At 46.6% G+C, this 24,173-nt stretch overlaps 18 protein-coding genes across 18 annotated transcripts; 11 read left to right on the forward strand and 7 right to left on the reverse strand.

The window, feature by feature from the left end:
- Positions 1-154: 154 nt before the first annotated feature.
- Positions 155-2,413, forward strand: J056_003853 (Serine/threonine-protein phosphatase 2B catalytic subunit; the record flags this gene model as incomplete). The annotated part of the gene is made up of 6 exons (XM_009269062.1): positions 155-240; positions 292-571; positions 621-719; positions 773-1,030; positions 1,078-1,217; positions 1,270-2,413. 6 exons carry the CDS (start codon positions 155-157, stop codon positions 2,411-2,413), a joined length of 2,007 nt encoding a protein of 668 aa, XP_009267337.1.
- Positions 2,414-2,558: 145 nt separating this feature from the next.
- Positions 2,559-4,114, forward strand: J056_003854 (1-aminocyclopropane-1-carboxylate synthase-like protein 2; the record flags this gene model as incomplete). Its single annotated transcript, XM_009269063.1, has 4 exons — positions 2,559-2,794; positions 2,850-2,859; positions 2,913-3,050; positions 3,101-4,114. The coding sequence occupies 4 exons, from the start codon at positions 2,559-2,561 to the stop codon at positions 4,112-4,114; spliced, it is 1,398 nt and encodes a 465-aa protein (XP_009267338.1).
- Positions 4,115-4,233: 119 nt separating this feature from the next.
- J056_003855 (T-cell immunomodulatory protein) lies at positions 4,234-6,334 on the reverse strand (the record flags this gene model as incomplete). The annotated part of the gene is made up of 2 exons (XM_009269064.1): positions 4,234-6,103; positions 6,150-6,334. The coding sequence occupies 2 exons, from the start codon at positions 6,332-6,334 to the stop codon at positions 4,234-4,236; spliced, it is 2,055 nt and encodes a 684-aa protein (XP_009267339.1).
- Positions 6,335-6,397: 63 nt separating this feature from the next.
- J056_003856 (uncharacterized protein) lies at positions 6,398-7,015 on the forward strand (the record flags this gene model as incomplete). Its single annotated transcript, XM_009269065.1, has 1 exon — positions 6,398-7,015. The coding sequence occupies one exon, from the start codon at positions 6,398-6,400 to the stop codon at positions 7,013-7,015; it is 618 nt and encodes a 205-aa protein (XP_009267340.1).
- A 115-nt stretch (positions 7,016-7,130) lies between these two features.
- J056_003857 (uncharacterized protein) lies at positions 7,131-8,095 on the reverse strand (the record flags this gene model as incomplete). Its single annotated transcript, XM_009269066.1, has 2 exons — positions 7,131-7,578; positions 7,629-8,095. The coding sequence occupies 2 exons, from the start codon at positions 8,093-8,095 to the stop codon at positions 7,131-7,133; spliced, it is 915 nt and encodes a 304-aa protein (XP_009267341.1).
- An 84-nt stretch (positions 8,096-8,179) lies between these two features.
- J056_003858 (uncharacterized protein) lies at positions 8,180-8,821 on the forward strand (the record flags this gene model as incomplete). Its single annotated transcript, XM_009269067.1, has 1 exon — positions 8,180-8,821. One exon carries the CDS (start codon positions 8,180-8,182, stop codon positions 8,819-8,821), a length of 642 nt encoding a protein of 213 aa, XP_009267342.1.
- Positions 8,822-8,849: 28 nt separating this feature from the next.
- On the forward strand, positions 8,850-10,421 carry J056_003859 (Dolichyl-diphosphooligosaccharide--protein glycosyltransferase 48 kDa subunit; the record flags this gene model as incomplete). Its single annotated transcript, XM_009269068.1, has 2 exons — positions 8,850-9,955; positions 10,277-10,421. The coding sequence occupies 2 exons, from the start codon at positions 8,850-8,852 to the stop codon at positions 10,419-10,421; spliced, it is 1,251 nt and encodes a 416-aa protein (XP_009267343.1).
- Positions 10,422-11,032: 611 nt separating this feature from the next.
- Positions 11,033-11,326, forward strand: J056_003860 (Phosphatidylinositol 3,4,5-trisphosphate 3-phosphatase cnrN; the record flags this gene model as incomplete). Its single annotated transcript, XM_009269069.1, has 2 exons — positions 11,033-11,171; positions 11,223-11,326. 2 exons carry the CDS (start codon positions 11,033-11,035, stop codon positions 11,324-11,326), a joined length of 243 nt encoding a protein of 80 aa, XP_009267344.1.
- Positions 11,327-11,733: 407 nt separating this feature from the next.
- J056_003861 (uncharacterized protein) lies at positions 11,734-13,177 on the forward strand (the record flags this gene model as incomplete). Its single annotated transcript, XM_009269070.1, has 2 exons — positions 11,734-12,395; positions 12,451-13,177. The coding sequence occupies 2 exons, from the start codon at positions 11,734-11,736 to the stop codon at positions 13,175-13,177; spliced, it is 1,389 nt and encodes a 462-aa protein (XP_009267345.1).
- An 84-nt stretch (positions 13,178-13,261) lies between these two features.
- J056_003862 (AP-1-like transcription factor YAP5) lies at positions 13,262-14,709 on the reverse strand (the record flags this gene model as incomplete). Its single annotated transcript, XM_009269071.1, has 3 exons — positions 13,262-14,488; positions 14,534-14,622; positions 14,670-14,709. The coding sequence occupies 3 exons, from the start codon at positions 14,707-14,709 to the stop codon at positions 13,262-13,264; spliced, it is 1,356 nt and encodes a 451-aa protein (XP_009267346.1).
- A 194-nt stretch (positions 14,710-14,903) lies between these two features.
- J056_003863 (uncharacterized protein) lies at positions 14,904-16,898 on the forward strand (the record flags this gene model as incomplete). Its single annotated transcript, XM_009269072.1, has 2 exons — positions 14,904-15,961; positions 16,016-16,898. The coding sequence occupies 2 exons, from the start codon at positions 14,904-14,906 to the stop codon at positions 16,896-16,898; spliced, it is 1,941 nt and encodes a 646-aa protein (XP_009267347.1).
- Positions 16,899-16,923: 25 nt separating this feature from the next.
- Positions 16,924-18,136, reverse strand: J056_003864 (uncharacterized protein; the record flags this gene model as incomplete). The annotated part of the gene is made up of 2 exons (XM_009269073.1): positions 16,924-17,987; positions 18,034-18,136. The coding sequence occupies 2 exons, from the start codon at positions 18,134-18,136 to the stop codon at positions 16,924-16,926; spliced, it is 1,167 nt and encodes a 388-aa protein (XP_009267348.1).
- Positions 18,137-18,169: 33 nt separating this feature from the next.
- On the forward strand, positions 18,170-19,120 carry J056_003865 (Amino-acid transporter arg-13; the record flags this gene model as incomplete). Its single annotated transcript, XM_009269074.1, has 1 exon — positions 18,170-19,120. The coding sequence occupies one exon, from the start codon at positions 18,170-18,172 to the stop codon at positions 19,118-19,120; it is 951 nt and encodes a 316-aa protein (XP_009267349.1).
- Positions 19,121-19,257: 137 nt separating this feature from the next.
- J056_003866 (GPN-loop GTPase 2-like protein) lies at positions 19,258-20,483 on the reverse strand (the record flags this gene model as incomplete). Its single annotated transcript, XM_009269075.1, has 4 exons — positions 19,258-19,611; positions 19,662-19,822; positions 19,876-20,032; positions 20,088-20,483. 4 exons carry the CDS (start codon positions 20,481-20,483, stop codon positions 19,258-19,260), a joined length of 1,068 nt encoding a protein of 355 aa, XP_009267350.1.
- A 33-nt stretch (positions 20,484-20,516) lies between these two features.
- Positions 20,517-21,297, forward strand: J056_003867 (uncharacterized protein; the record flags this gene model as incomplete). Its single annotated transcript, XM_009269076.1, has 2 exons — positions 20,517-20,556; positions 20,603-21,297. The coding sequence occupies 2 exons, from the start codon at positions 20,517-20,519 to the stop codon at positions 21,295-21,297; spliced, it is 735 nt and encodes a 244-aa protein (XP_009267351.1).
- Positions 21,298-21,333: 36 nt separating this feature from the next.
- Positions 21,334-22,259, reverse strand: J056_003868 (Exosome complex component MTR3; the record flags this gene model as incomplete). The annotated part of the gene is made up of 4 exons (XM_009269077.1): positions 21,334-21,576; positions 21,623-21,841; positions 21,893-22,080; positions 22,133-22,259. 4 exons carry the CDS (start codon positions 22,257-22,259, stop codon positions 21,334-21,336), a joined length of 777 nt encoding a protein of 258 aa, XP_009267352.1.
- A 340-nt stretch (positions 22,260-22,599) lies between these two features.
- J056_003869 (60S ribosomal protein L44) lies at positions 22,600-23,045 on the forward strand (the record flags this gene model as incomplete). Its single annotated transcript, XM_009269078.1, has 3 exons — positions 22,600-22,878; positions 22,926-22,936; positions 23,015-23,045. 3 exons carry the CDS (start codon positions 22,600-22,602, stop codon positions 23,043-23,045), a joined length of 321 nt encoding a protein of 106 aa, XP_009267353.1.
- Positions 23,046-23,202: 157 nt separating this feature from the next.
- J056_003870 (Ubiquitin-conjugating enzyme E2 6) lies at positions 23,203-24,136 on the reverse strand (the record flags this gene model as incomplete). Its single annotated transcript, XM_009269079.1, has 4 exons — positions 23,203-23,801; positions 23,848-23,890; positions 23,937-24,021; positions 24,072-24,136. 4 exons carry the CDS (start codon positions 24,134-24,136, stop codon positions 23,203-23,205), a joined length of 792 nt encoding a protein of 263 aa, XP_009267354.1.
- Positions 24,137-24,173: the final 37 nt, after the last annotated feature.

Consider the following 24,173-nt stretch of genomic DNA (forward strand, 5'->3'; position numbering starts at 1 on the left):
GTCAAAATTTTCACAAACGAACCAAACTCAAATGCTCGAAATTGTTTCAAAATATCATAGTCGTCAATTTCAGCACATCTTGCAATTCACATTTTAACATTTGATTCTCACTCAATCTCCCTTGCGACTTGACAACGACGACATCTCGAGCTCAATGGGAAGCCAACAAGAGCGTATTCAGAATGCATTGGCTCAAATGTCTTCAAAGCCAACGCCTGATATAGATTTTACAGTGCATACGTGCGTTCTTCACTCGTCATATAATATACATCCCACTAACTCCATAAACAGCAACGAGGATGGCTCTAAAATTTCAACTCAAGAGAGAGCTGTAAAGGAAGTACAAGCACCCGCAATGCAACCACCAACTGATGATCAATTTTGGTCTTCTGTTGATCCAACTAAGCCTGATATTGCTTTCCTTAAGAATCATTTTTACAGAGAAGGTCGCTTACATGACCATCAAGCCCTGTTTATCTTACACCAAGCAACTGAAATCTTGAAGAATGAGCCGAACTTGTTAAATGTTGACGCTCCAATTACTGTTTGTGGTGATATCCATGGTCAATACGTGGGTTTTGAAGGGATCCTCGTTAAGTTCCACTGATTAATCCATTCAGTTCGACCTTATGAAACTATTTGAAGTTGGTGGGAATCCCGCTGATACTCGTTACCTCTTCCTCGGTGATTACGTTGATCGCGGTTATTTCTCAATTGAGGTGGGTCATTTAAATGTTTCTCTAATATCATCATCCTCAACTAATTCACCCAGTGCGTCCTCTATTTATGGTCTCTCAAAATCTGGTACCCTAATACCCTATTCTTACTCCGTGGTAACCACGAATGCCGTCATTTGACTGATTATTTTACTTACAAGTTAGAATGCAAACACAAGTACTCTGAATCTATTTACGACGCATGCATGGACAGCTTCTGCGCTCTTCCACTCGCTGCAATTATGAACAAGCAATTCTTATGTATACATGGTGGTCTTAGTCCAGAGCTTAATACCCTTGACGATTTGAGAAGGGTCAGTGGATATCTTTATCGACTTTAACTTTCTCACTCTTTCATCAGATTGACAGATTTCGTGAACCTCCAACGCATGGTCTCATGTGTGATATCTTATGGGCAGACCCACTTGAAGACTTTGGAAATGAAAAGTCTAGTGATGCCTTTATGCACAACCATGTTCGTGGATGCTCTTACTTTTTTACGTGAGTTTGTAGTGCTACTAGTTTACACCCTTCTAACAACCTCACTCTACAGATACACAGCAGCCTGTCAATTTTTAGAGCGTAACAACTTATTATCTATAATTAGAGCACACGAAGCTCAAGATGCAGGTTATAGAATGTATCGTAAAACTAAGACAACAGGATTCCCTTCAGTTATGACAATATTCAGTGCACCAAACTACCTTGACGTTTACAACAACAAGGCAGCTGTCTTAAAGTATGAAAACAACGTGATGAATATAAGGCAATTCAATTGCACACCACACCCCTACTGGCTTCCAAACTTTATGGACGTTTTCACCTGGTCTTTGCCCTTTGTTGGTGAAAAGATCACAGACATGTTAATAGCGATATTAAATATCTGCTCCAAGGAAGAGCTTGAAGAAGAAGAGGAAGAAGAAGCTGCAGCTGAGGCAGCCGCAATCGCAGCAGCGAATCAAAAGATTACTGAAGTTGAAGTTGAACCATCTGCGCCTGTTGTAGATGTGGGAGTGGTCGAAGGAGACTCACAAGACTCGATACAAGCACCAACAATTATAACGACAAATAATCAAGATGAGGCTATGGCAGCTGCAGCCACATCTGATCTTCGTCGTCAAATAGTCAAGAACAAGATAATGGCGGTTGGGAAGATGGCTAGGGTGTTTTCACTGTTGAGAGAAGAGAGTGAGAAGGTATCCGAGTTGAAGGCATTACACAATACCAACAAGTTACCATCTGGACAGTTGGCATTAGGTGCTGAGGGAATCAAGGAAGCTATTGAAAACTTTGATGATGCCAAAAAGTCCGATATTGAGAATGAGAGACTACCACCAGAACTAGTGGATGCAGATATAGATGCGCCAGCATCACCGGCGTTATCGTCACCGGGTACACCAACGAATACAGACGAACCACTGCAATACTCTGCAGCTAACGGGGTAGCTTCACCAATGTCACCACATTCAGGACCAAGCTCACCTGGTTCAGTGGGCAGCTCACCTTCGATCGCACCTACAAGTACAACAGGGCATGGACACTCACAGTCATACGCTTACACACCTTCAACGCCATTCAGAAGAGGACATCATGCAAGACAGCAGTCACTGGGTACTACATCTACTTCGCCATCTAACAGACGACGTTCGCTCGACCAAACAATTTCTCTTATCAGGGAAGCTATGGATCATGATTGAGGATGTAAATGGATCACGAGTATCTAAATTTTATCACGATAAACAAATTAAACGGCAAATATATACCTTTTATGTCTATAATTAGTAATCTTGTTTAATAAACAGATCCAGATTCCTGGAAAACGTTGCTTACTCAGAAACGGCCATGTCCGAGGAAGTGAAGGAATTAGAGATTGTTTTCGATAGCAAGGCAGATATCAAAGTGGCGCATGACAGCAGTAGAGCGCCTGTCATGTCCACGCGCGGCGTGAACAACCTGAACGGCGTGCGTGGCAAATTGGAGGCATTTGACGCGGTGTTGAAGGATTCCTACCACCCATCGAAGAATCCCACTGGAATTATAAATGCCGGTGTGGCGGAGAATGGCTTGATGAGTGATGAGTGAGTGGGGGTTCCGTGTTCCTTGCGCCTGATTAACGGGGAACGCGTCGTCCAGGATAATAAAAGTGGGTTGATTAGTCTGGGCTATTAATTAATCTCACCACCCGCATACACCCAGTTCTACAACGATAATTTCAAGCTTGACAAATTCGATCTATCGTACGGCAACGGATTCAGCTGCTCGAGGGAGCTTGCAGCTGCAATGGCCGTGTTCTACAACGACACTCTCAAGCCGGTCGACCAGATCAAGCCTGAGGTGTGTATGCGCTGATTTGAGTTGTTTGAGCCGTTTTTCACACTCCAAAGCACATAGTAGCAGGTGTTGGTATGTCTGCCGTGAATGGCCAACTCAGTTGGTATCTCTGTGAGCCTGGTGAGGGTATTCTCATTGGAGCTCCCTACTACAATGGTTTCGATATAGAGCTGCGAGCGCAATCGCAAGTCGAGCCAATCGAGGTGCATTTCCCTGAAGATGTCCACCCACTATCGCTGGCCGGTGTGGATGAATATGAGCGTGCGCTACTCAATGCTCGCGCTCGTGGCATCACTTCGCGCGCAATCCTCATCGCCTCACCGCAGAATCCACTTGGATGGATAATCACCCGCGATGTTCTCATCGCATATGGACGTCTAGCTGAAAGATACAATTTGCATCTCATCTCTGATGAAATTTACGCTCTTTCTGTCTTCAGTTCTGATGATGTACCTAATCCGCCCCCCTTTGTTAGTAGTGCGTCGATAGATTGGTCGGCAGAGGGTGTCGATCCGGCAAGGGTGCATGTGTTGGTTGGTGCTAGTAAGGATTTCGCCAGCAATGGTCTGCGTATTGGAGCGCTCATCTCACAGTATAATGCTGACCTCGTCGGTGGGGTGACAAGCAGCTCGGTGCTAATGAAGCTGTCAAGCGCGTCCGAGGTCCTCTGGCTTAGTCTCCTCTCTGATAAAACATTCCTCAACTGGTATATAAATGAGAACCAGAGACGACTCGCCGGCTCCTACGCTAAAGTTACTAAGTGGTGCAGACACATGGGCATCCCTTATGAAAAAGCTTGCGCGGGTTTCTTCTTTTTGATCGATCTCAGAGAATTCTTGCCCTCTCGTAATGACAAAGGAGAACTGCTGTCGAGCGATATGGATAAATTGGGCGAGTTGAACAAGCGCCTGATTGGCAATAAGGTCTTGTTTAATCCAGGTACTTCATACCATCATAGGACTGTTGGGGTGTTCCGGATCACCCACACACTCTACCCCCACACGCAGGATCTGGCGCTGGAAAGAGCGGAGGAGGTGCTGCTACAGACAAAAAAAGAGAATGCTTGACTAGATCTGGTGCACCATTATATACTCTCGTGTCTCTTTGTCTTGTGTTGATGTATTTATTTCCACGCACAATACACACGACGATATAATGTGCTTCATATTTATTCACATCCTTCTTCTTACAACGCTTGGAAATTTATGTGGTGGCTCTCCTTCCGACGCTCCACTTGGTCCTCCTTCTTCTCGTGCACGTGCAGCGCAAAGACGACAGCGCCGAGGATGAGACATAGGGTGCTAACGACGATAGCGACGAAAGGGACCCACTTATTTTTTTTGAGATACATCTCAATATGCCAAGAGTGCTCATTTGTCTTGGGAGTGATGACTACTTGAGCATTAGGTATGATACCTTCAAAGTTGACCTTGTGAGAGTTGTCCAGAGTTTGGGAGGTGTCCTTGAACGTGCTCCCGACGTGTAAATTTTCTATGTAGTTATTCGTTCGGCCTACGCCTGTGAATGAGTAAGGCGTGTAGAGAGCATCAGACGCGGTAGAGGGGACCTGAGCGAACTGCGCCGCATGTCGTCTGCCAGCCGTATCCAGAATGGTAAGTTTGTAACTACCTCCGAGGAGGGCAGCGCCGAATGGTTTAAAAGGTTTATACAGTGCAGTGTCACCTTCACCCTCGCCATCGCCCCCATGTGTGTCGTCATATAGCCTCACGTCCTGGCAATACGTGTCACATACGCCATTGAGAAGGAGTGTCTTGAGGAAGAAGGCGTCATTGGGCATGTTGTTCTGGATGAAAGTGAGACCGTGCTGGCGCTGTACCATGACGTCAAGTGTGCCGTCGTCATCTATATCGAGCCACGAGACAACGCGTGCATCTGTAATGTTGTGCAGTGCTGCATACTTGGACCCGTCGCGCAACTCTATTGTGCGCCCACCCGCTTCTGTCACTTGGCCATCAGAGACCGCTGTATTCTCTAGTATCGCCCCGCGGTCGCTGCCGTCGTCGTAGTGCAGCAGTGCGAGTATATCGGGGAAACTGTCGAGATTGTAGTCGCCGAGGCGTAGGAGCAGGGGTTGTGAGTGGGCATTTGCCTCGCTGAGCCACTCCATGCGTAGTGTCGCATTACCTTTGGTGAGCTCATCAACAGAGACTGACAGCGCATTGGTGCTGTCGAGCACAAACTTTTCATCTGCTACACAAAGATCGGAGGGATTGCGGCAGCGAGTGTGGTCCCCGTTTTTGCTGAAGAGGGAGGGGTGCAAGAGAGCGTCGAAACTCCTGCTGTCGACACATAGCGGCATCTGCTTATTGAACCACACATTGATGTGACACTCCCGCCCAACACCATTTCCATCCACACTGGCGCAGCTCGGGAAAACCATGTCGAGTGTCCCGTCGCGGTTAAAGTCGGCGAATGTTACCAGACCGCTGTTAGGTGGTAGTGGAGTGTGTGAATGTAGGGTGAAAGTGTTGTTAGATGGATTGTTGCGCCAAATTTGGAAGGCTGTGTCTTTGTTATCTTTATCAGTACTTTCATCGCACAACAAGAAAACGTCAGCCAGACAATCGCCATCAAGGTCTATGAAAGCGTTAGAGTGTTTCTGCGTAAGTTTGCAAGGCTGGCCGTCGAAATTGAGAGGAGAGGAAGACAAAGAGCCATTGTGGTTGCGAAAGAGGGAGAGCGTGTCAGTGTCGGTGTTTGCGTCATCTGCGTAGGCGTAACCGATGTAGTCGGGAGAGAGGTCGCCGTACGCGTCGAGGAAAGTGGGCTGTGTGTAGCGAATACTGGGAAGTGGGGAGTGGGTATCAAAGCCATCGCCATGGCCAGGGTAGAGGGACATCTTAATTTGATTGTCGTCGGGACTACCGACAGCGATGAGATCAATGAGCCCATCACCGTCAATGTCGGTTGGAATGAGCGAGTCGAGGGGAAAAGGGGAAGTGGCTGTACTAGAGATTTTGAAGGATTTGGCAGAATGATCCCAGATATAAGTGGAAATGGAGTTGTTGCTGCTGTCGATAGAGATTAGATCGATGCTGTTATAGAGTGAGCTGCGACAAGTGAGAGAAGCAAGGAACAGACAATTGATCACCGTTTAAATCAGCGAGTGCGGATATTCGTGTGGTTCCTGGAGGCTCCAGGTTACCACCGCTGGAGTTGCCGGGAGAGACACCCAAGTTGCCGAGATCGACCAAGGAATTTGAAAAGGTAGCTTGGACGAGTGTGGAGAGAATAGCAGTGACAGTGGCTGTAGATATAAGTTTCATTAAAATAAAAAATAAATTAGCTCAATTAGCTCATCGGTGTTTGAGTTGAACCATCAATCGATAATGTCAGTATTAGATCACCCAATAGAATTCCTCCCAACTTCAATTGATAAAGATAAATATGAAAATATTCAGATGCCTAAGAGGAGATTGAAGAGGCTTTCCTTGTTGAGTGGTGGGAGTAGTGGTGGGAGTAGTGGTATAGCGAGTACCAGTGCTCGTACTAGTGCCAGCACCACCAAACACAAACCAAGTACAAGCACAAGCACAAGCACAGATGCGGAATCACTCATAAGTTTATCACGTCCAAGTAACGACAGCAGTAACGCACCAATAACTCAACCAATGACACTATTCGATCAACACGCTCCACTTTTATCTCGAATAGCGCATAAGGAGACAATCATTAATGATTTACAAGATGAGCTCGATATGCACACAGTTGAACTTAAAAGATTGCGTAAAGATTGGCGTAGAGTTGTTAGAAATCAAAAGCGAGATAATTTGGATGAATTGGGGCACCCTGTTTACACAGATCACTCAGAGGAACCAACTCCGACCACTCAAACCCCACAACCAAACGCTTACTTGCAACATTCTGTCGATTTGCTCGTTGATGGCGTAGGCGCTTTTTGGGATACACTTCGCAGTGGACCTGGACTCCAACCGAATGGCAGATGATATACTTGACTTGAATACCTTTATGACGTTTGAAATCGGATCTTCTTGTATAAATTGTATCATGAAACATAATGTATAACAATAATTTTACATATTCAAGTAGTCATTACCACAATTATCTGAACAAAGCCCTTGCACTTGCATTACTCACCCTATTATTACTTTTCTTGGCACTAGCAAGGAGATCTGTATGCGATGGGTGCATCAGCTTGTTTGGACGTGGTGTGACTGGTGGTTGTTGTGAGCATGCGCTTCTCTTCTTCGATTCTTCAACACCACTTGAACTACAACCACTTAAACTGCCAGTATCGACACAATCAACGCTATCCAACTGATAATCCTCCAATTCATCCTTCGCGTGCATACTCACTTTCGCACTCTCCTCTTCCTCCCTCTGAAGCGCCTCTAGTTGAGATGCGTGGTGGGCATCTGCGAATAGAAGACGTGGCTTAGGGTTGGGTAAAGGTGAAAAGTCGATATGAGATTCAGGGAGGTGTGCACGCTGTTTAACAGCACTTGGGAGATTTTTGAATGGGTTTGTGAATGCGCATTTAGCCCCACGGCTGTAATTGGTGTGAGTTCAGCCTAGCGAGAGTGAAATCAGTCAACCCACAATGAATACATCATAAAATCAGGTTCAGGAGAAGAAGTCCTCTTACTCTTCCCTTTAACTGGTCTTTTGTTTGTTGTACCAGAGAATATGTCATCGTCTGGGTCCTGGGTTGGTATAGCGTTTGCGTAGACTGATTTCGAGGTACTTGGTTGCGGCGAGGTGTTCAAGTCATCCAAGCTATCATCAAAATCACTAAAGTTCAATTTACGCGGAGATTTGCTGGCATGTTCTTGGAAACCATCCTCCTCCTCATCATCATCATCTAAAAGACCATAAACGACGCGTCTTTTAGGATCCTTTCCTTTGTGCAAGTACGCGGATGGCGGTAAGTTGTCGTCAGAGCGTTCGTCATCGCTCGAACGCGTGTCGTTGAGCAGCTCGTCGTGGAGTGAGTGGCGGGGATGTTGATATTTATACTTCTTTTGTACGTGTATGTTATGAGGAGATTGTGGAGATCTTTTTGGCATAATTTTAATAATTTTGATTGTCGTCGTTTGAGTCTAAAAGCGGCTGACCCACTAAGTCTTCGATAAGCAGCGAAATTTAGCAAAATGAGCCAAGATACACGTTCGTACGCGTCAAATCAGCTTCCATTTGGCGATAAAGTTAAAGAATTTATCGATGATCAGATTGCGGTACTTACAAAACCGGTGGACTGGAATGGCAAGATTCTCGCAGGTAGCACGATGAGCAAGGAGACAGTAAAAGCGATTTATGAACACGTGAATTTAGAAAGAGACGTCGTTATTTCCACTCATTTCAATCAGATTGCTAAAATGTCTGTCGTTGAGCAATTGACAGAAATACAGCGTGTTAAAGAGATTGATGAGAAGGAGAGACGCGAGGAGGAAGACAACGTCATCTTCATCGATAAGGGAAAGAGTAGCCTGTTGGCTGAGTTCCCGCAGCGGTGGCCTGGCGATGAGCATCACAGAGATTCACAAGTAAAAAGATATGATCAGAAGATGTCAGTTTACAAGAGTAACCTTAAGCTTATCAATGACCAGAAGAATAAGATCGCAGAGTATAAACGTCTCTATGAGATGTTATCCAAATTATCAGATGAATCCATCGAGCTGAATTGCGATGTAATGGAACAAGATACCTTTGAAGAAATCAATGACAGGCTCGATGACATGCCCAATCAAGATATTAAATCAATCTATACCGCCAACCACTTGGATCTGTTGTAACCACCATCGTCTAACTTAGTATACTCAAATGCACGCACTCCTTCTAATACTGCTGCTTATAAGTCTAGTATATTCAAAACCATCTCTTCTCGTTTTACATGGCAGTGATTTAGATTCTTACACTCAGCTATCTGATGAGCTGGAAAATTCCTTTGATACGGCGTATAAGGATATACAGAGAATCAGTCAATATGACTTAGATTACAACAATCTGCTGCTACTCTCAGATACACTCCCAACCAACCTCCACTACCCAATCTTAGATAATTTACAACACAACAACATCGTCATCACTTCAGAATCCAACAATCTATCAAATCTAGCTAGACAATTCAATTTACAGCTATCGAACAAACCAATTACCGCCTTCGATGGAGCTAATGAGCTGGAAATCCATTCAAACCCACACTCCTGCACGCTATCTTACAATGGCCACTCACACTCATACATATCCAACTCACAACTTATCCATCCAAGTCTATCATCGCCACCCGCAACCTCTCACTCAAAGTCTCACCTCATTTCATCCCTCCAATCCACCAAAAACACCAGAATGTCTTGGATTTCCAGTAAATCCTTCCTTAATGACACGTCGCTTTCAAACGAATGTAACAAACAATCTGCACTCGACGTACTTCTCTGGACATTCCAACAAAAGGGAGTTGTCAAGGTCACTCAAATGAAACACTACAAAACGGGTGAATCAGAGACACCCGAATATGTCTACAATGATGAATCGAACTTTGAGCTCCACCTTTCAGATGAGAACAATCAGCCATTCACTACGCACTCGCTCCAACTCGATTTCACTATGCTCGATCCACACATCCGCGCCCACGTCCCCCCATCGCACATCTCCGAAGATGGTACATCTATGGTTTACAAGCTCACTTTTAGAGTTCCGGACCGTCATGGTATTTTCAAATTCGTTGTCGATTGGAAGAGACAGGGTTACTCATTCATAGACGAGCAGATGCGCACTACTGTCGCACCTATTAGACACGACGAACATCCACGCTTCCTTAATCACGCTTGGCCTTTCTATTCAGGCACCCTCTTTACTCTCGTCTCTTTTGTCGCTTTTGCCGCCCTTTGGCTCAGTTGGGATGATAAGATTAAGGGTAAAAAGAGTGAGTGAGTGAGCTTTGTGTTTTATTTATATCATTTAAAACATTATACACATCATATACATCTTAAATTTTATCTATAATGATCTCGTCCAACAATCACCATACCAGATTGGATGATAATCTTTTGAACGAGTGCGAGTGGGAGCGAAAGTAATAGAAACGCTCTCAATCTTAATCAATGAGATTTTTCACTTTTCAAGCGTCGACCCTGGTTTCCATCTAAAAACACCTTGTTGAGGCTCCCACTCATGTATGACTTTCCAAAGCTGAAGATTTTAATATGCAAAGGCACTGACATTCCGTCTTAACTATCATTTCAATACAGCTCAATCATGAAACTATTTGAGGTGTTCGACCTGTGCAAAAGGTTTGCTAATAAGCAGTCACACCCCAAGTTGACAAAGATACATCTCACAATAAACGACATCAACGCAGATGGCGCATGGGAGAAAGACTCTGCTCAAGTTTAGTGCTGAAATGAGGTCTGCGTATCTGCTAATCCAATACATCACCCAAATGTTTTGGTTTCAACTCCAAAGCTCAAGTGTTTCATTATTTTAAGGCTCCAATAATGCTTACTAGAAAGTCTCACTTTTGCACCTTGAAATCAACGCTACTAGCAACGTTTCTCTTTCAAGTTTATCAAGCTTGTGATTCATGAAAGAAGGTGGCACTCTGTAAATATCTAGTATTTATATATTTGTTTCTTTAAATAATCGCATCACCAAAGTCGAGCTGGCCTTTCTAAAAACACAATCCACAATCATCAGCGAGCGCAATCTCAACGAGCACGAACAAGCGCGAGGATCAATAAAGCAGTTTATATTCATGCTAACGCTATCTTCATTCAGCGATGATTATATCCGCTGCCAAATTATGTTTCGAAGATGTCTCAGCCACATAGCATTGTGATTGAGTGCGAGTACTGAACTTGGGTGCGCTGTAAACCTGCTTCAAGAACAAGCTTAAGAAGAAGCATCCATAAAAACATGGAAGATATTGCAACTCATCCAGGACAAAGATATTGATTATTTCGTGCTATCACTCACCTCATTGGTAACACGAACGTTGATGAGCAAAAATGGCACAAATGACGAAATATATTCAACGCGTCGCTAGCGGACCAAAGCAAAGATTCCGAGATCCAGAAACGGATACAGATTTAGATCTATCGTACATATCTGACAATATCATCATAATGGGTTACCCTACACCTGCGAGTGAGAATAAAATAAGCAAAATAGCCGCGTGAATCTCAAAAATACTTTTAGACAATTATCAGGCGGTATTTCGCAATAACCAGGACCAAGTGAGGAAGCTGCTTGAGTGGGTTACAGTGCGTAGGAGGAGAGAACTGCACGATAATTCTCAATAGTCTTGATCATTCTTGCATCACCGCGAACCTCCACCTCCACCCACATGATCTTTAAGCGGTGATTCTATCAGCTGACAGCAGCTGTCAGGTTCAGCAGGTAGAACTAGCTGAGATTTATGCGGTCATGATCCTTGCGCGTGCTCGAAGGAAGCGTACAACAAAGTGGGTGATGCCGATCGAACGTTCCTGGAGAACGAACGAACGAGAAGTAACTGACGACAAAAGTCAGAAGTCAAAAGCACCGAAGCACACCTAATACAGCTGAGTCAGAATATATCGAGGAATGTTTCTTGGAATGTTTCGGCGTAGTTATGTCTGGTTCAAAAAAGGAGCATGTTCATCGGCAATAATAATTTTATAAGAAGAAAGTAACGTTGACAGAATAAGCCTTACGAGAAGACTTCCATATGTCAGACATAAACATAAAGCGGGAAGCGATCTCTCAATCGTACAAACCATTTCACCACAAACACAAGCATTTCGACAGAGAGATCCTGGTGGAAGGAATGAGTATGAGAACTAAAGAAGAGAGTGTACTGAGGTACATGAGTCAATTTGGAGCAGTGGACACTCTATCGATATATTCCTCCAAACGCAGTCAAACGGCATTGCTCACATTAACAGATGCCGAGCATGCGCGACAAATTAGTATCAGAGATCACTGGATAGACAACAAGCGAGTAAATGCTAGACTGTATATACTTGCACTGGCCAGCGGTGGATGTCTCACTGTCAATATCGACGGAATACCCCCATCCATCCCAGCTGAGGGGGTGGCAGAGGCGTTAAAATGTTTCGGAAGAGTTATCCACGCTAGCATCAAGCACAACAGCAATATAGGCAGAGCGTCAAAGGGATTTGGTGTGTTTTGTTTCGATTGTCCAGACTCAGCTAAAGATGCTGCCAAAGAGGGTGAACTGATGTTGGAAGGACAGAAAGCGAAAGTAAGCTACATGGGAAGGACTCGCAATACGTTTGGGGCGGACAGTCGGGTGGGCGGGGTGAAGTTTTTGACAAGGATAAAAGTCGCGATAAATTGGAATATTTCATGTGGTTTGTGCGGCGTGTGGTGTGCGTTGTGAATAAGGACACGTCTAAAGTGGCGTAAGACATCCCAATTCCAGGAATATCAACAAACACCTTGACATCGGCATGTCATCATCGAGGAATATCGAAAGAATGAGCAAATGGAGCCGTAGGCTGCAGCGGGTACAGACGTATTCAGGGGTTGCTTTTGGTGGGTTCGCATTGCAGCACACGCTCCCAGCGCTGCTAGCGAGTGTAGGACAGCTGGAGCTGAGTGAGCAAGTGGTGATGATAGAGCGGGCAGTGTACCACTCGCCGTATGTGGAAGTGGTGTGGGTTATTGGATCAATATCTGTGCACGTGATCGCCGGTATCTTGCGGCGTGTAGTGTTGAAGAAGACAGCGAAAGAGAATAATACGCAACACACACTCACCACACAGCAGAAAGCAGGCTGGATGCTGACGCCACTCCTCACAACGCATTACCTCATCCACCGCTCAATACCCAGTTTGGATACACCGCCTATACGCTCACTTTCACCGTCCGAACTCTCTTACCCGCATTTCGTGGGCTATGCAGTACAAGCACTCACACCACGCGCTGTCATATCCGCTACTGCCCTCACCGCCCTCTCAACCCTCACCGTTTATCACAGCTTGGCGGGGCTATGGCGCGGGAAAAAGAACGCAAGGACAGCGCTGAGGTGCTCAGTCGTCAACGGCGTCAGCGTATTAGCTGCATTGGTTAATATGGGCAGAGCGTACTCCAGTGTGTCTTACTTAGAGCCTCGCTACGAAGCAGTGTATGGTTATTTGGGGTTGTAATTGACACGGAGGCAGACGCCGCACTAATTATACACTAAATATATCTGACATTGGAATACAAATAATGGACTTGAAATTATTCAGCTAACCCAGCTGAGGTGCTGGCGGGGCACTAAACCTGTCGAGCACATCGAGTGCATCGCGTACAGCGCCCATCTCGACGAGCAGTTTCCTTCTCTTACTATTTGATATGAGTTGGTCGTGGGGGACGAGTTGTGGGAGTTGCAGTGAGGTGCTGTTGCGACGTGCGCTAGCATGGTTAGAAGTGTCAAGTTCATTGTTACTGCTACCCATATCCACCCTCACTTCAGCATCGCGGTGGACATTCTCGAGCACCTTCTCAACCTGTTGATGCAATTCTGCGCCGGTACATCTCGTTCTGCTGCCAACGAGATCGGCGAGTAGTGCTAGATCTGCTAGGCCGATGTTAGGATGTGATTTGAGACGTCTCCAAGCATCCGAAGCGGGAATGGAGGGGGTGTGGGTGTTGTTAACCCGTTCTTGGGCTCTTTCTTCAGGAGTGCTTTCTTCAGCTTCTTCGTGAAGGTCCTTTTTCTTCTTTCCTTCTCCTTGCGAATACTCCTTATTATGTCCCGGACAGCCTTCGCACCTCGCGCCACCGCCATCCTGACAGACGCTCCCCTGCAGCGCTTCAAAGAAGGCACGACCGGGTTTGTCGTCGCGGCAGGCGAGTGAGTCATCTACTTGGCACGCCATGCAGTTGTCTGGGTCGCCACTGCATTCTGTCTGTACGGTGAAAAGTTTCTTAGACTGCGTGCGTTTCTTGCGGAGGGGCTGAGCGGGTGCGATGGAGGGTGGATTGTCGAGGATTTTTGTGGGTGGCGTGATAGTTTCTGTGGTTTCTACTGCTGCATTGTCTGCCTTGTCTGTAGCTGCCTCGGATATCTGCCGACAAACACACGGCGTCTCTTCAGAACAAAAGCCGCAGCTGAAAAACTTATCGAGATCGTCGTCGACGTGCAGTTTAATAGGTGGTGGTGGGGGGGTTGTGTGCTTGGTTTGTTGAGCGTGGGTGTTTGCTGCATATGCTGTATCTGCAGCTGTTGTGCTGAATTTACGCTTCATTGCTCTGCGTGTCTGTGTGCCCATTTCCAGCCGCCTTTTCAGATGAACATTCTCCTCTTTGAGTGTATCATTTTCTTGCTTCAACTTCTGTGAAACCTGCTGTAATGCGATATGGCGCTGTATAGAATTACTCTCAAATTCCTGCAGACGCTGCTCGAGTTCCTGTACATACTCCTGTTTTCTCTCACGGAAAGCACGCTGTGCGACTCTGTTTTGTGATTTGCGCTGGGAGTATTAAAGATGTTGCTTGGACTGAAAATAGCCACTCACATTTACAGGATCAGCCTCAATTGGCTTCCTTCCTGGCTTTGGTCTCGCTGGTATTTCCCAGTTTTTCGTAGGCTGTACGTAGATTTTGCCTGTTTCTATTGTAAAAAGGCTATCATACAGCACATACAACACCTACCTGTTATTTCTTTCTGCGGTGCTGCCTTTATCGTCGACATGGCAGCTGCTATCAAAAATGATCTGATAACTCAAGATAAAGATCAATCGGATCGAATCGGGTAATCAAAAATGTTAATTTTAAATTTGAGAAAGGGAGTTGCATTTGGATGGTGAAGGTTTATTAGGGATTGTTTATATTTAAATATTTTAAATCCAATTAATTCCTGCGTTTTTAGCTTCAAATTCAACTCCAATGCGACCATCACTAGCCCGGCACACGCAATCGACCCTGGAAAGCATCGAAGGGATTTTGAGTAAATCACCCACTCACACAAACCCCTCCATCCAAGATTTAGAGTCACTGCGCCCGCGCCAACTGCCGACGCAGCTGCAAGACAAGATAATTCTCTACGACACCGTCCACAAGCGGCTAGATAATGCATTTACTAAATCTCAATTACGTCACTTGATAAAGGAGCTTGAGATGCAGCCAGGGAGCAATCTCAATAAGCGTGGGCTAGTTGATAGATTATTGAGTAGATGGGGAGTGTATTCGCAGCAGCACCTCACCAAAGTCAGTCAACAGGAGACATTGCGCCGTTCAGAGGCCAAACACACTATCGCGCTGCCCAGCCATGCCCTCTTTCTTCTCCTTGGTCAGGACGGGCAGCAGCAGCACCGTCTCATTTCGTCGCCCTTCAATGTACGCGTGGGGGTGGTACGCGTACCCAAGCTGGCGCTGTCCATCGTAGGCTCGAACGAGGGTGTTGGTCGAGCAACTGAGTTTCTCGACAGATTCGTACACAATACCCAATCAGCCAGCGTGCACGTGCCGGATGCCGTGAAGAGACTTTCGAAGAGTGCACTATTGGGCATATCGCGCATCACTCACACTTACCTCGATCCAGCTAGCCTGGGGAGCGATACGGTCGTCATGTACGCTCACCATCAACGTAATCTCACTCTCGCAACGCGTCTCCTCAACTCACACCTGAGAAGGGACAGGAGGGGGTGCGAGGTCGTTAAAACACTTCTGCCAGCTCTTGCACTCAACGCTCACCGCTCGCTCACCCTCCTCCCGTTCGAATTGCGCGATGAAAGACCTTGGGACTTGGTCGGGATGGCGTATCAGCTGGGCCTGCAGTTGGATGGCAGTGATAACTCGATGTCGCACATGCAACACGATCTCAACATTCTCACTCCTGATGACCTCTTTAATGGATGTGAGACACTCAGACATTTTAATTCTGATTCTGATTCCGCGCTGGTGAATGAGGAAAATGCGAATAAGGAGGTGAGGGTAGAAATAGAGTGCGTCGTGGGTTATTTGAGTGGTATATAACGAGACACTAACAAAATTCTCAGACTCGGCCACTACTTATACCTCGACCAACACGACACATCCGACTACACCGCCAAAGCTGATGTGGATGTGACGTCTCTGCCCACGCCACGCTTCGTGCCATCGGTCAACCCGGCCTCGCTAAAGATTCCGCTGAAAGGAGCAGACTATTCGCCGCAATTGAGGCTGACGTATACGGCAGGCGGTGAGGGCACACGGGAAGGGACACAGCGGCAATTCACCACTCTCCTCAGCACAGCGTCAGATGGTCAACCTTCACTACACCAGAGCATCTCGGCCGTAAGTATTGAAGGCCTCGTCCTGCCTGGGTTGCCCACCGATGCGCGCGTGAGCAGGTACACGCGCAGTGAGTCGTCTCTCCTCGGCCTGGATGTGGAGCTGAGGCGGTGGATTGAGGGGGTGAGTATGGGTGAAAGTCTGGGTGAAAATGGAAATGGAAATGAAATTGAGGATGCTAGCGCTAGTTTGAACGCTTCATACGGCTCAAATATACTACCCCCTCTCGCGCTCACGGATGAACACGGCACACAGTGGTATCTCGACGAACACTCCCTCCTCAACTCCAACTCAAGCAGCAAAGACAACACTATTGCACCTGGTGTGACACTCACTCGGGAGAGTGTGCTGGATGGGGAGACAAACGAGACGCACGAATGCGCTCGGATCTCTCTTAGTCTGGAGGGCATTCAGGGGTGTACAGTGGACAGAGAGTGTAGAACGCGTATGCACAGCCTCCTCACCCAGAAATGGTCCTTTGTGTATGACCACATGAGGTGGAGCAGGCCGCCACGGGAGTATCAAAGTGAGAAGGAGAATGAGCAGGAGAATGAGCAGGAGAATGAGCATGAAAATGAACATAGATATAAGCACAATCACGATGAATAAAAAGACTAGGCACTAAATAATCACGCTACCGCATTATTGGCCATCCGTGGGTATACAAACGATGCCACAAGCCACCGGCACCCAAATCAATATGCTTCTTCATGTACTTGTTACTCTCTGCATTCATCCCGAGTTTGATGCGTCTGATCCTGGCCAGTCGTCTGAGACATGCGTACGTCACTGCAGATGAAAGGATAGCAGTAGTGAGAGATACGCCGAAGAAAGCATAAGGGTTTTCTTCGAGATGTGATTGAAGATTCATTCCAAACAGCCCAGCAAAGAGCGTGCCTGCGCCTATACCTAGTGTAGCAATGCTTACTTTAAGATCCAAGGCGAGTAGATTATTTCGATTGCTGTCGAGAATGAGTTCTACTATCTCCTGCGTTGAGCTGACGTTAGCGTCGAGTGCATCGGCTGAGGTGACTATCTCTTCTATCTGTTTAGAGGCGGATTCCAACAGCAATTCGAGCTCGTCGTGGTCTCCGTGCTGCTGTTTATCATATTTCCCATTTTGCTCATCTTTCTCCCTATCGGAGAGATACATCAGGGACAAGTCTTCATCATTCTTCAGTACCTCCTCGATAGCCTCGTGGGTGAGAGTAGCGCGGTTGCGCAGAGTAGACAGCTTCCTGGCGTAATGAAGCAAATTCTTGAGCTTCTCCCTCTCAATGTCGTCCTCGAGGTCGAGAAGGAGGTCAGAGATCTGCCTTGCGAGTACATCAGTCTCGTGGCCGAGAGCAGCGATAACGCTCTGCAAGATAGCCTCGATAGCGCGAAATTCGTACGGAAGGTGTGAGTGAGTGTCTTTGAGGGAGTGCTCCAGATTATAGAGGAAGACTGACTGCTGGCGCGTGTCGAGTGCGTTGTGAGGCTCGAACAGGAGAACTGTGTCGCGCTTGACGAGTGCGCGCACGTGGAGGATGTTGATCAGTGTAGCCTCCCGCCGGGCGAGGATGGTGGGTACGATGTTGGGTATGCGTGAATCCACCTTGCGGAGGTCTCGCGGGTTGAGTGAATGGCGCATGCACAAATCACTCTTGCGGAATTTACCACTGAGTCGCGATTGACCCCGCTCGTCAATCACCGTGCCTGGTGGGAGTGAGCGTGTTGTGGCTGATGAAACAGGTACACGGACATCGAAGGTATATCTCGCTGCTCGTTCGCCCCCACACGCCGGAAGAAGACGTATAGCTGCGTGTACTATTGAAATTGGTGAAAATATTAAAATATCTTTTCATCCCCCTTGACCGTAAACAACCAAGAGATAATTGATGCATTCGGATGGAGAGAGTGCAAGCGCAGTGAGGGATGTTGCGTTTGGCAGTTCCGCGGGGATGATCGCCAAGGTTTTCGAGCACCCTTTCGATCTCATCAAAGTACGCCTCCAATCGCAGCCACTCGACAGGCCTGCACGGTTCCTCGGTCCTGTCGACTGCTTCAAGCAGACTCTAGCAGGCGAAGGTTTTCTTGGTCTCTATCGCGGTCTCTCTATGCCCGTTATTGGCAGTATGGTTGAGAATGCCACTCTCTTCGTCGTCTACAACCAGGCACAGGATTTCATCCGCTCCTTCTCCGCTATCCCCCGCGACTCCTCTCTTACTCTCACCCACCTCGGTGTGGCGGGTGGTATAGCTGGTGGCGTCACCTCCTTCGTCCTCACCCCGATCGAATTCATCAAGTGCAGAATGCAAGTGCAAATGCTCTCGCACATGGCCTCTGCACAATCCCCTCATCCACCCGTCACGAAAGCCCCGGGCGCGGTAGGTATGTTCCTCGACACACTCCGCACACGCGGCGTTAAAGGCCTCTGGTTGGGCCAGACAGGCACCTTCATTAGAGAGGCTGGTGGCAGTGTCGCCTGGTTCGGTGCTTACGAATGCCTAAGTCGGGCATTCCTTAAGAATACCTCAAACCCTACCGATAAATCTCAGCTTAAAACTTGGCAGCTCATCGTCGCAGGCGCTGTCGCTGGTGTCTCTTACAATGTCATCTGCTTCCCTGCTGATAGCGTCAAGTCCGCGCTGCAAACTTCGGACGAACTCGGAAGTACGAGTGGCGCTAATGGTGCCGCCAAGAAACGCTTCTTCCAGACTGGAATGGATATTTATAGGAGTAGAGGATTCGCAGGCCTTTATGCAGGTATGGGTGTTACCATCGCCAGGAGTGCTCCCTCTTCCGCCATGATCTTTACCATATATGAATTCCTCAATCAGACCTTTTGAGGTGATGGTTGAAAAAACTACACATGCTGTTAATAAATAGATGTATAGATGTACAAATGCTTCATTTCTAGGTTGTGTGTGAGTTTCTATGCCTTGTCGTTATTCTTTTTCACTTGTTCACTTTTTTTTTTCCTATTTCACTTATTCGTACTTGCGACCTTCGGCCTGTCTGCGCCTGAGAAAGTGTTTGCAGTTGGCTTGAGATGGGTAGCTTGTTGTGGTTGCTTCTCACCCGTCTTCAACTCCTCCCGACTCTGCTCTTCCGCCACCAACTCACCCTCATCCTTCCACAACTGGTCCTCAAAAGCGTCATAGTCCTCGCGCGCATCGAGCCATCTCTCCTGGACATCTATATCGTGTTCACCTGGAAGTGAGCCCATAGCGGAGGTGAAGAGCGACAGTGCGCTGTCCTGTTCAGAGAGTTCGCCCTGAAACACATATCCACAGACTCGGTCAGTGAGTCTGACGAGCTTAGTCATGCTTTGTTTATCCTGCAGACATTCTCAGTGAGTTTATTACGCTCCATTTTCGCACTACACACCTCGACTGCGAGTGTCTCAAAAGACACCAATCCGAAATCTTCAACCATCTCACAAATAGCCCTATTCAAACCTTCTAAACGAGAAGTGTGTCGCTGAGTGTTAAGATAGTCGCAGATGTAATCGAGATCGTGTACCTGTGTGTAATAATCGAGGTTGAAGGCTGATGAGGGGTGTAGTGAGGAATTGTACACGTACAAAACGCACAGCACCCACGCAGATCACCGAAACGAGGAAGAGTGTCTATTTTAGACAGAACGTTGATTTGCGGTTGCTCCAAAGCCAGCATAGAACGGAGTGAGAGGAGACAAACGGCAATATATCTGCTTGGTTCAGCGAGACAATGAGCGTCGGTGAGATTGACGACTACTAGCTGATAAAGGAGTGTTAGCCTTTAAGGCAAATAACACCAAACCACGCGCACACACCCTGCAATCGAGTTGCTTCTTGAGCTTTGTGAGGATATTGGTGAGTGCGGTATGTCCCGTGGTGAGCTCGACCTGGCCAGGCATATCAAAAACCAAGTACTCGCCCCCACACTCCTCTATACGATGTTCCAACCAATCGAAATTGACGTCAATGTATTCAAACGCAAAGAGGGTGGCACCATTAGGACCGAGGGAATGTTCCTGCATGATATCGGCCACAGTACACAGATCACGTATATCAATATCAGGTGTGTAAGGTGGCTCATCGGCAGCAGGATCGAGATTGATACGTGTTAAGGGACGGTGAAGGGCGGTGAGGAACTGAGATAAACCATCCACATATGTCGTTTTGCCTGCGCCTGGTGGACCGATGACGATCTGACCGAATTTAGTCATGAAACAGAAGTTGGTGGTTGGAAGACAACGACCATGAACCAGCCACTTCACCAATTAACTGGGATTGAAGAAGGTGAGCTATTAATTGACCAATTGAAAGAAATACAAATATTATACAGATGCTATCATTCAACATCGATTGGCTATCGACGAGAAAGGCTGGAAGCAGTTGTCTAAGCGGGTGTTCAACAGCCACAGCTTAGAGGATAACCAAAGTGCTTTACTGGAGCTACACAAGTTTAAACTGCAAATGGATAGATCGCACTTGGTAGACGCTGCCATCCAATCTCAGTCCACAGAAGCTCATTTGGAGAGAGAGAGGATGAATAGTGCGTGTTCCTCGATAATCCAACAGAACAATCAACTTGTCTACGATCTGCACCAAGCTCAATTAGATAGACAGCGTAAAATGGAGTACGATTCCCTCGCTGCTGAGATATTCAATTACCCTTCACGCCAAGATAGTCAGCGTTCCATAGACGCCCTTCAATCTTCCATCGACGATCTTCACCACACCAAACACTCTCAACGTAACACCTTTTCAAACAGGGCTCTTACTTTTGCTGAGATTCTCGACGCTTGTGAGAGACTTAGAGGCGATGTTGGCGCTGAGGCTGAAGAAGGCAGACGGAGAGCTCTCGTTGAAATGGAACTCGAAGGTGAGACAGGTGAGAGAGGCGAGACAGGTGAGGCTGCTGAGGCTGCTGAGACTGGTCATCTTGCCGAGAAATCTAATCTAGACCCAAATGCCGCTGCTTTTGAGCCTGCCATATCCAAAAAGGTTGATTTAGAGGAAGGCGAGGAGAATGAGTAGTAGTTATATCAAGTAATTACCATGTATTATTATTCCTTACTTATCATCTGATATAGCTGCCTCATTCATTAATGTCTTAGCTATCACCGTGTGTATATTCCGTGAAGCACTTTCTGCAATAGACAGCGCCTGCTTATAACCCCCTAAATCGAGCATTCCTGCTTGCCATATGTGTGTTATCTGTGTTAGTGCTGGCAGAGTGCACACTGTCATCATTCCCTGTGATTCCCTGACTTCTGACGGTGTTGGATCGACAAGCAACCTATCTGATTGAATAGCCTAGAGTGGGAGTGAGTGGATGCCACGCAAAAACATCAGAACCCACCAACGCCACTCCTACAACTAACCCATTCATTTCCAATCCCGCGCTCGCCAACGCGCATCCAGCCGCCGTCGTAATACATCCCATCAAACCGAAATCGAGTGAATCATCCTCTAAAATGGTCACAAAGACATCGATCTGCATCTTCTCGTACTCGTCTAGTCTAAGACTGGGGAGAAGAGACTGTGTGACCTGGTTGCTGAGGTGTGTCGCGTCTAGCTCCTACCAATGTGGTTTTAGAACGGGAATCAATCAACTAAAACGCCCGCCTACTCTAACAGCATCACGTCGCACTGGCGAGCTGAACGGAGAGTGCTTTATCTCCACATTGAGCCTGCCGGTGGGAGAATACGCGGCGTTCTTTATCTGCTTCGGTCCATACACTGCGCACGCTATCTTTGTATTACCCGCCTCAAAGTAGGTGGAACCAGACGCAGAAGAAATCAAACCAGGTTTAAGGACTGTTTGAGCGTCATTCGTGGAGCTCACCGTCGCCGTCGCTGGTAAACATACAAATTGGCCTCATTTCGTCCACTTTACGTATTTCGCGTTCGTTTTTGGTAAATTGAGGAGATTCATTAGCGTAGAATACATCAGAGGTGATCTCAGGACCATTTACTCTCCTCCTGTCGAAATTCATCGAGATGGTGGTGGTAGTGGTGGGAGTGGAGGGAGAGAGAGATAGAAAAGCGGCATGTGTATTATGAGTGGTGTTAGGAACAGATCTGGTATTATTTCTGACTATCTCTCCAAATATCTCTCACTGACATCAGCATCTACCATCGAGCTTAAAGATACCACAAGGATGGCAAGTAAAATAGCTTTGAATAATAAAACACTATCAGCCTAATAAATATAAATTCGAATAAAATTATTTAAATTTACTCGATTTACTCGATTTACAATTTTTATCTCACCTCCCAAACCTCATCCAACCAATTTTCGCTTCTCTTTGAGTGCAAGTCAGGAGCGTTGAAAAAATGGTAAACATTCCAAAGACACGCCGCACCTACTGCAAGGGCAAGCAATGCCGCAAGCACACTCCACACAAGGTCACCCAGTACAAGAAGGGCAAGGACTCCATCTACGCTCAAGGTAAGCGTCGTTACGACAGGAAGCAATCCGGTTTCGGTGGTCAAACCAAGCCAATCTTCCACAAGAAGGCAAAGACCACCAAGAAGGTCGTCCTCCGTCTTGAGTGCTCTGCTTGCAAGTACAAGATGCAGCTCTCTCTCAAGAGAACCAAGCACTTTGAGTTGGTAAGTTGGTCTTTATATCCGTGTGCTTTGGCTAACGCTTGTTACAGGGTGGTGAAAAGTAAGCTCTTTGTTTTTTCTCTTCTTTTTTTGCGGAGAAAATCTTCACCCGAACACTCCCGCTAACAAACTCTTACAGGAAGCAAAAGGGCGCTGCTCTCGTTTTCTAAGCTATGTCCAAGCTTTACGAAAATATTCAAGTCGTACGTTTACCTACGCAATCCTCCCAACAAGGCTCACACAACATTCCAGTTACTTCTCACTTGTGCTTAAACATGAATGAATTCGGCATTACTTGCGTGATATGCTACTCTGTTTGCTATACAATTACTCTACCGCACTCTGCTTCACTTTGGCCCTGAACCTCGACATTGCACTGCCTTTCTTTGTGGATTTGGTGGTCGTGTTGGTGGTGTTGGTGGTATTGCTGTTATTGGTATTGTTGAAGACACTGTTATCCTCACTAGCGCTGCTTCTATCAACACCACTGACCCCAACAGATAATCCTTCGAAACCACCTATTTCATCACTCTTAGGCTCTTCTTTGTCGTTTCTCTCGTCGTTGATCCTCTCACCCTCACCATTGTTCTCTTTCTTAGTATTCTTCCTCTCCTTGGTTGTCTCTCTCAGAATATCATCCAGGCTTTGCTCTCCACTCGCTGGATTGATTACGTCCTCAAACACCTTGCTAAACTTGAAATTCTTGCTCCTATCCCTGTTAAACGCCTTACTCCCCTTAGCTAGCCGTCTTCTCTCTTCAGCCGTGCTTATAACTCCACCAGTACCCACTGCATCTTCGTTAAAAAAAGAAAGCAGGCTGGTCAAGATGGTCGAAACTGATAACATTGGATTCCATGTATCCTTGTGGAAATCACTAAATGACGTGCATATGCTTGTGTTGGGCTTGAAACGTCCATTAGGCGTGTCTGTTGGCGTGTTAAGTAGGCACGTATCTACGCCTAGACAACTCACAAAACTTTATATGTGGCGGTGAGAAAGGGTAATCTTTTGGAAACTAAGTACGTATGAGCTGGTATGTAAACTTCAAAATTCTGTCACACCTCTAAAACGCCATGAAACTCGCCATCTTTATACGGAGAATCTTCACTTCCCATGAAAACAAAGTGCCAATTCAAAATATTTGATCTGAGTGGATGTGGTTAGTGTTGCTTGATGAATAAAACCTTCAAACACACTCTTCTGGCCTTGCGTAGGTATAAGGTGGACAGCCTTCAAGTTGCAACGTTGCGAGCTCCTTCATCAATCTCTTTCTAGCAGCAGGACTTGCCTATGATGAT

Source organism: Wallemia ichthyophaga (assembly GCF_000400465.1).
Source record: "Wallemia ichthyophaga EXF-994 unplaced genomic scaffold scaffold6, whole genome shotgun sequence".
Taxonomy (NCBI): Eukaryota; Fungi; Basidiomycota; class Wallemiomycetes; order Wallemiales; family Wallemiaceae; genus Wallemia; species Wallemia ichthyophaga.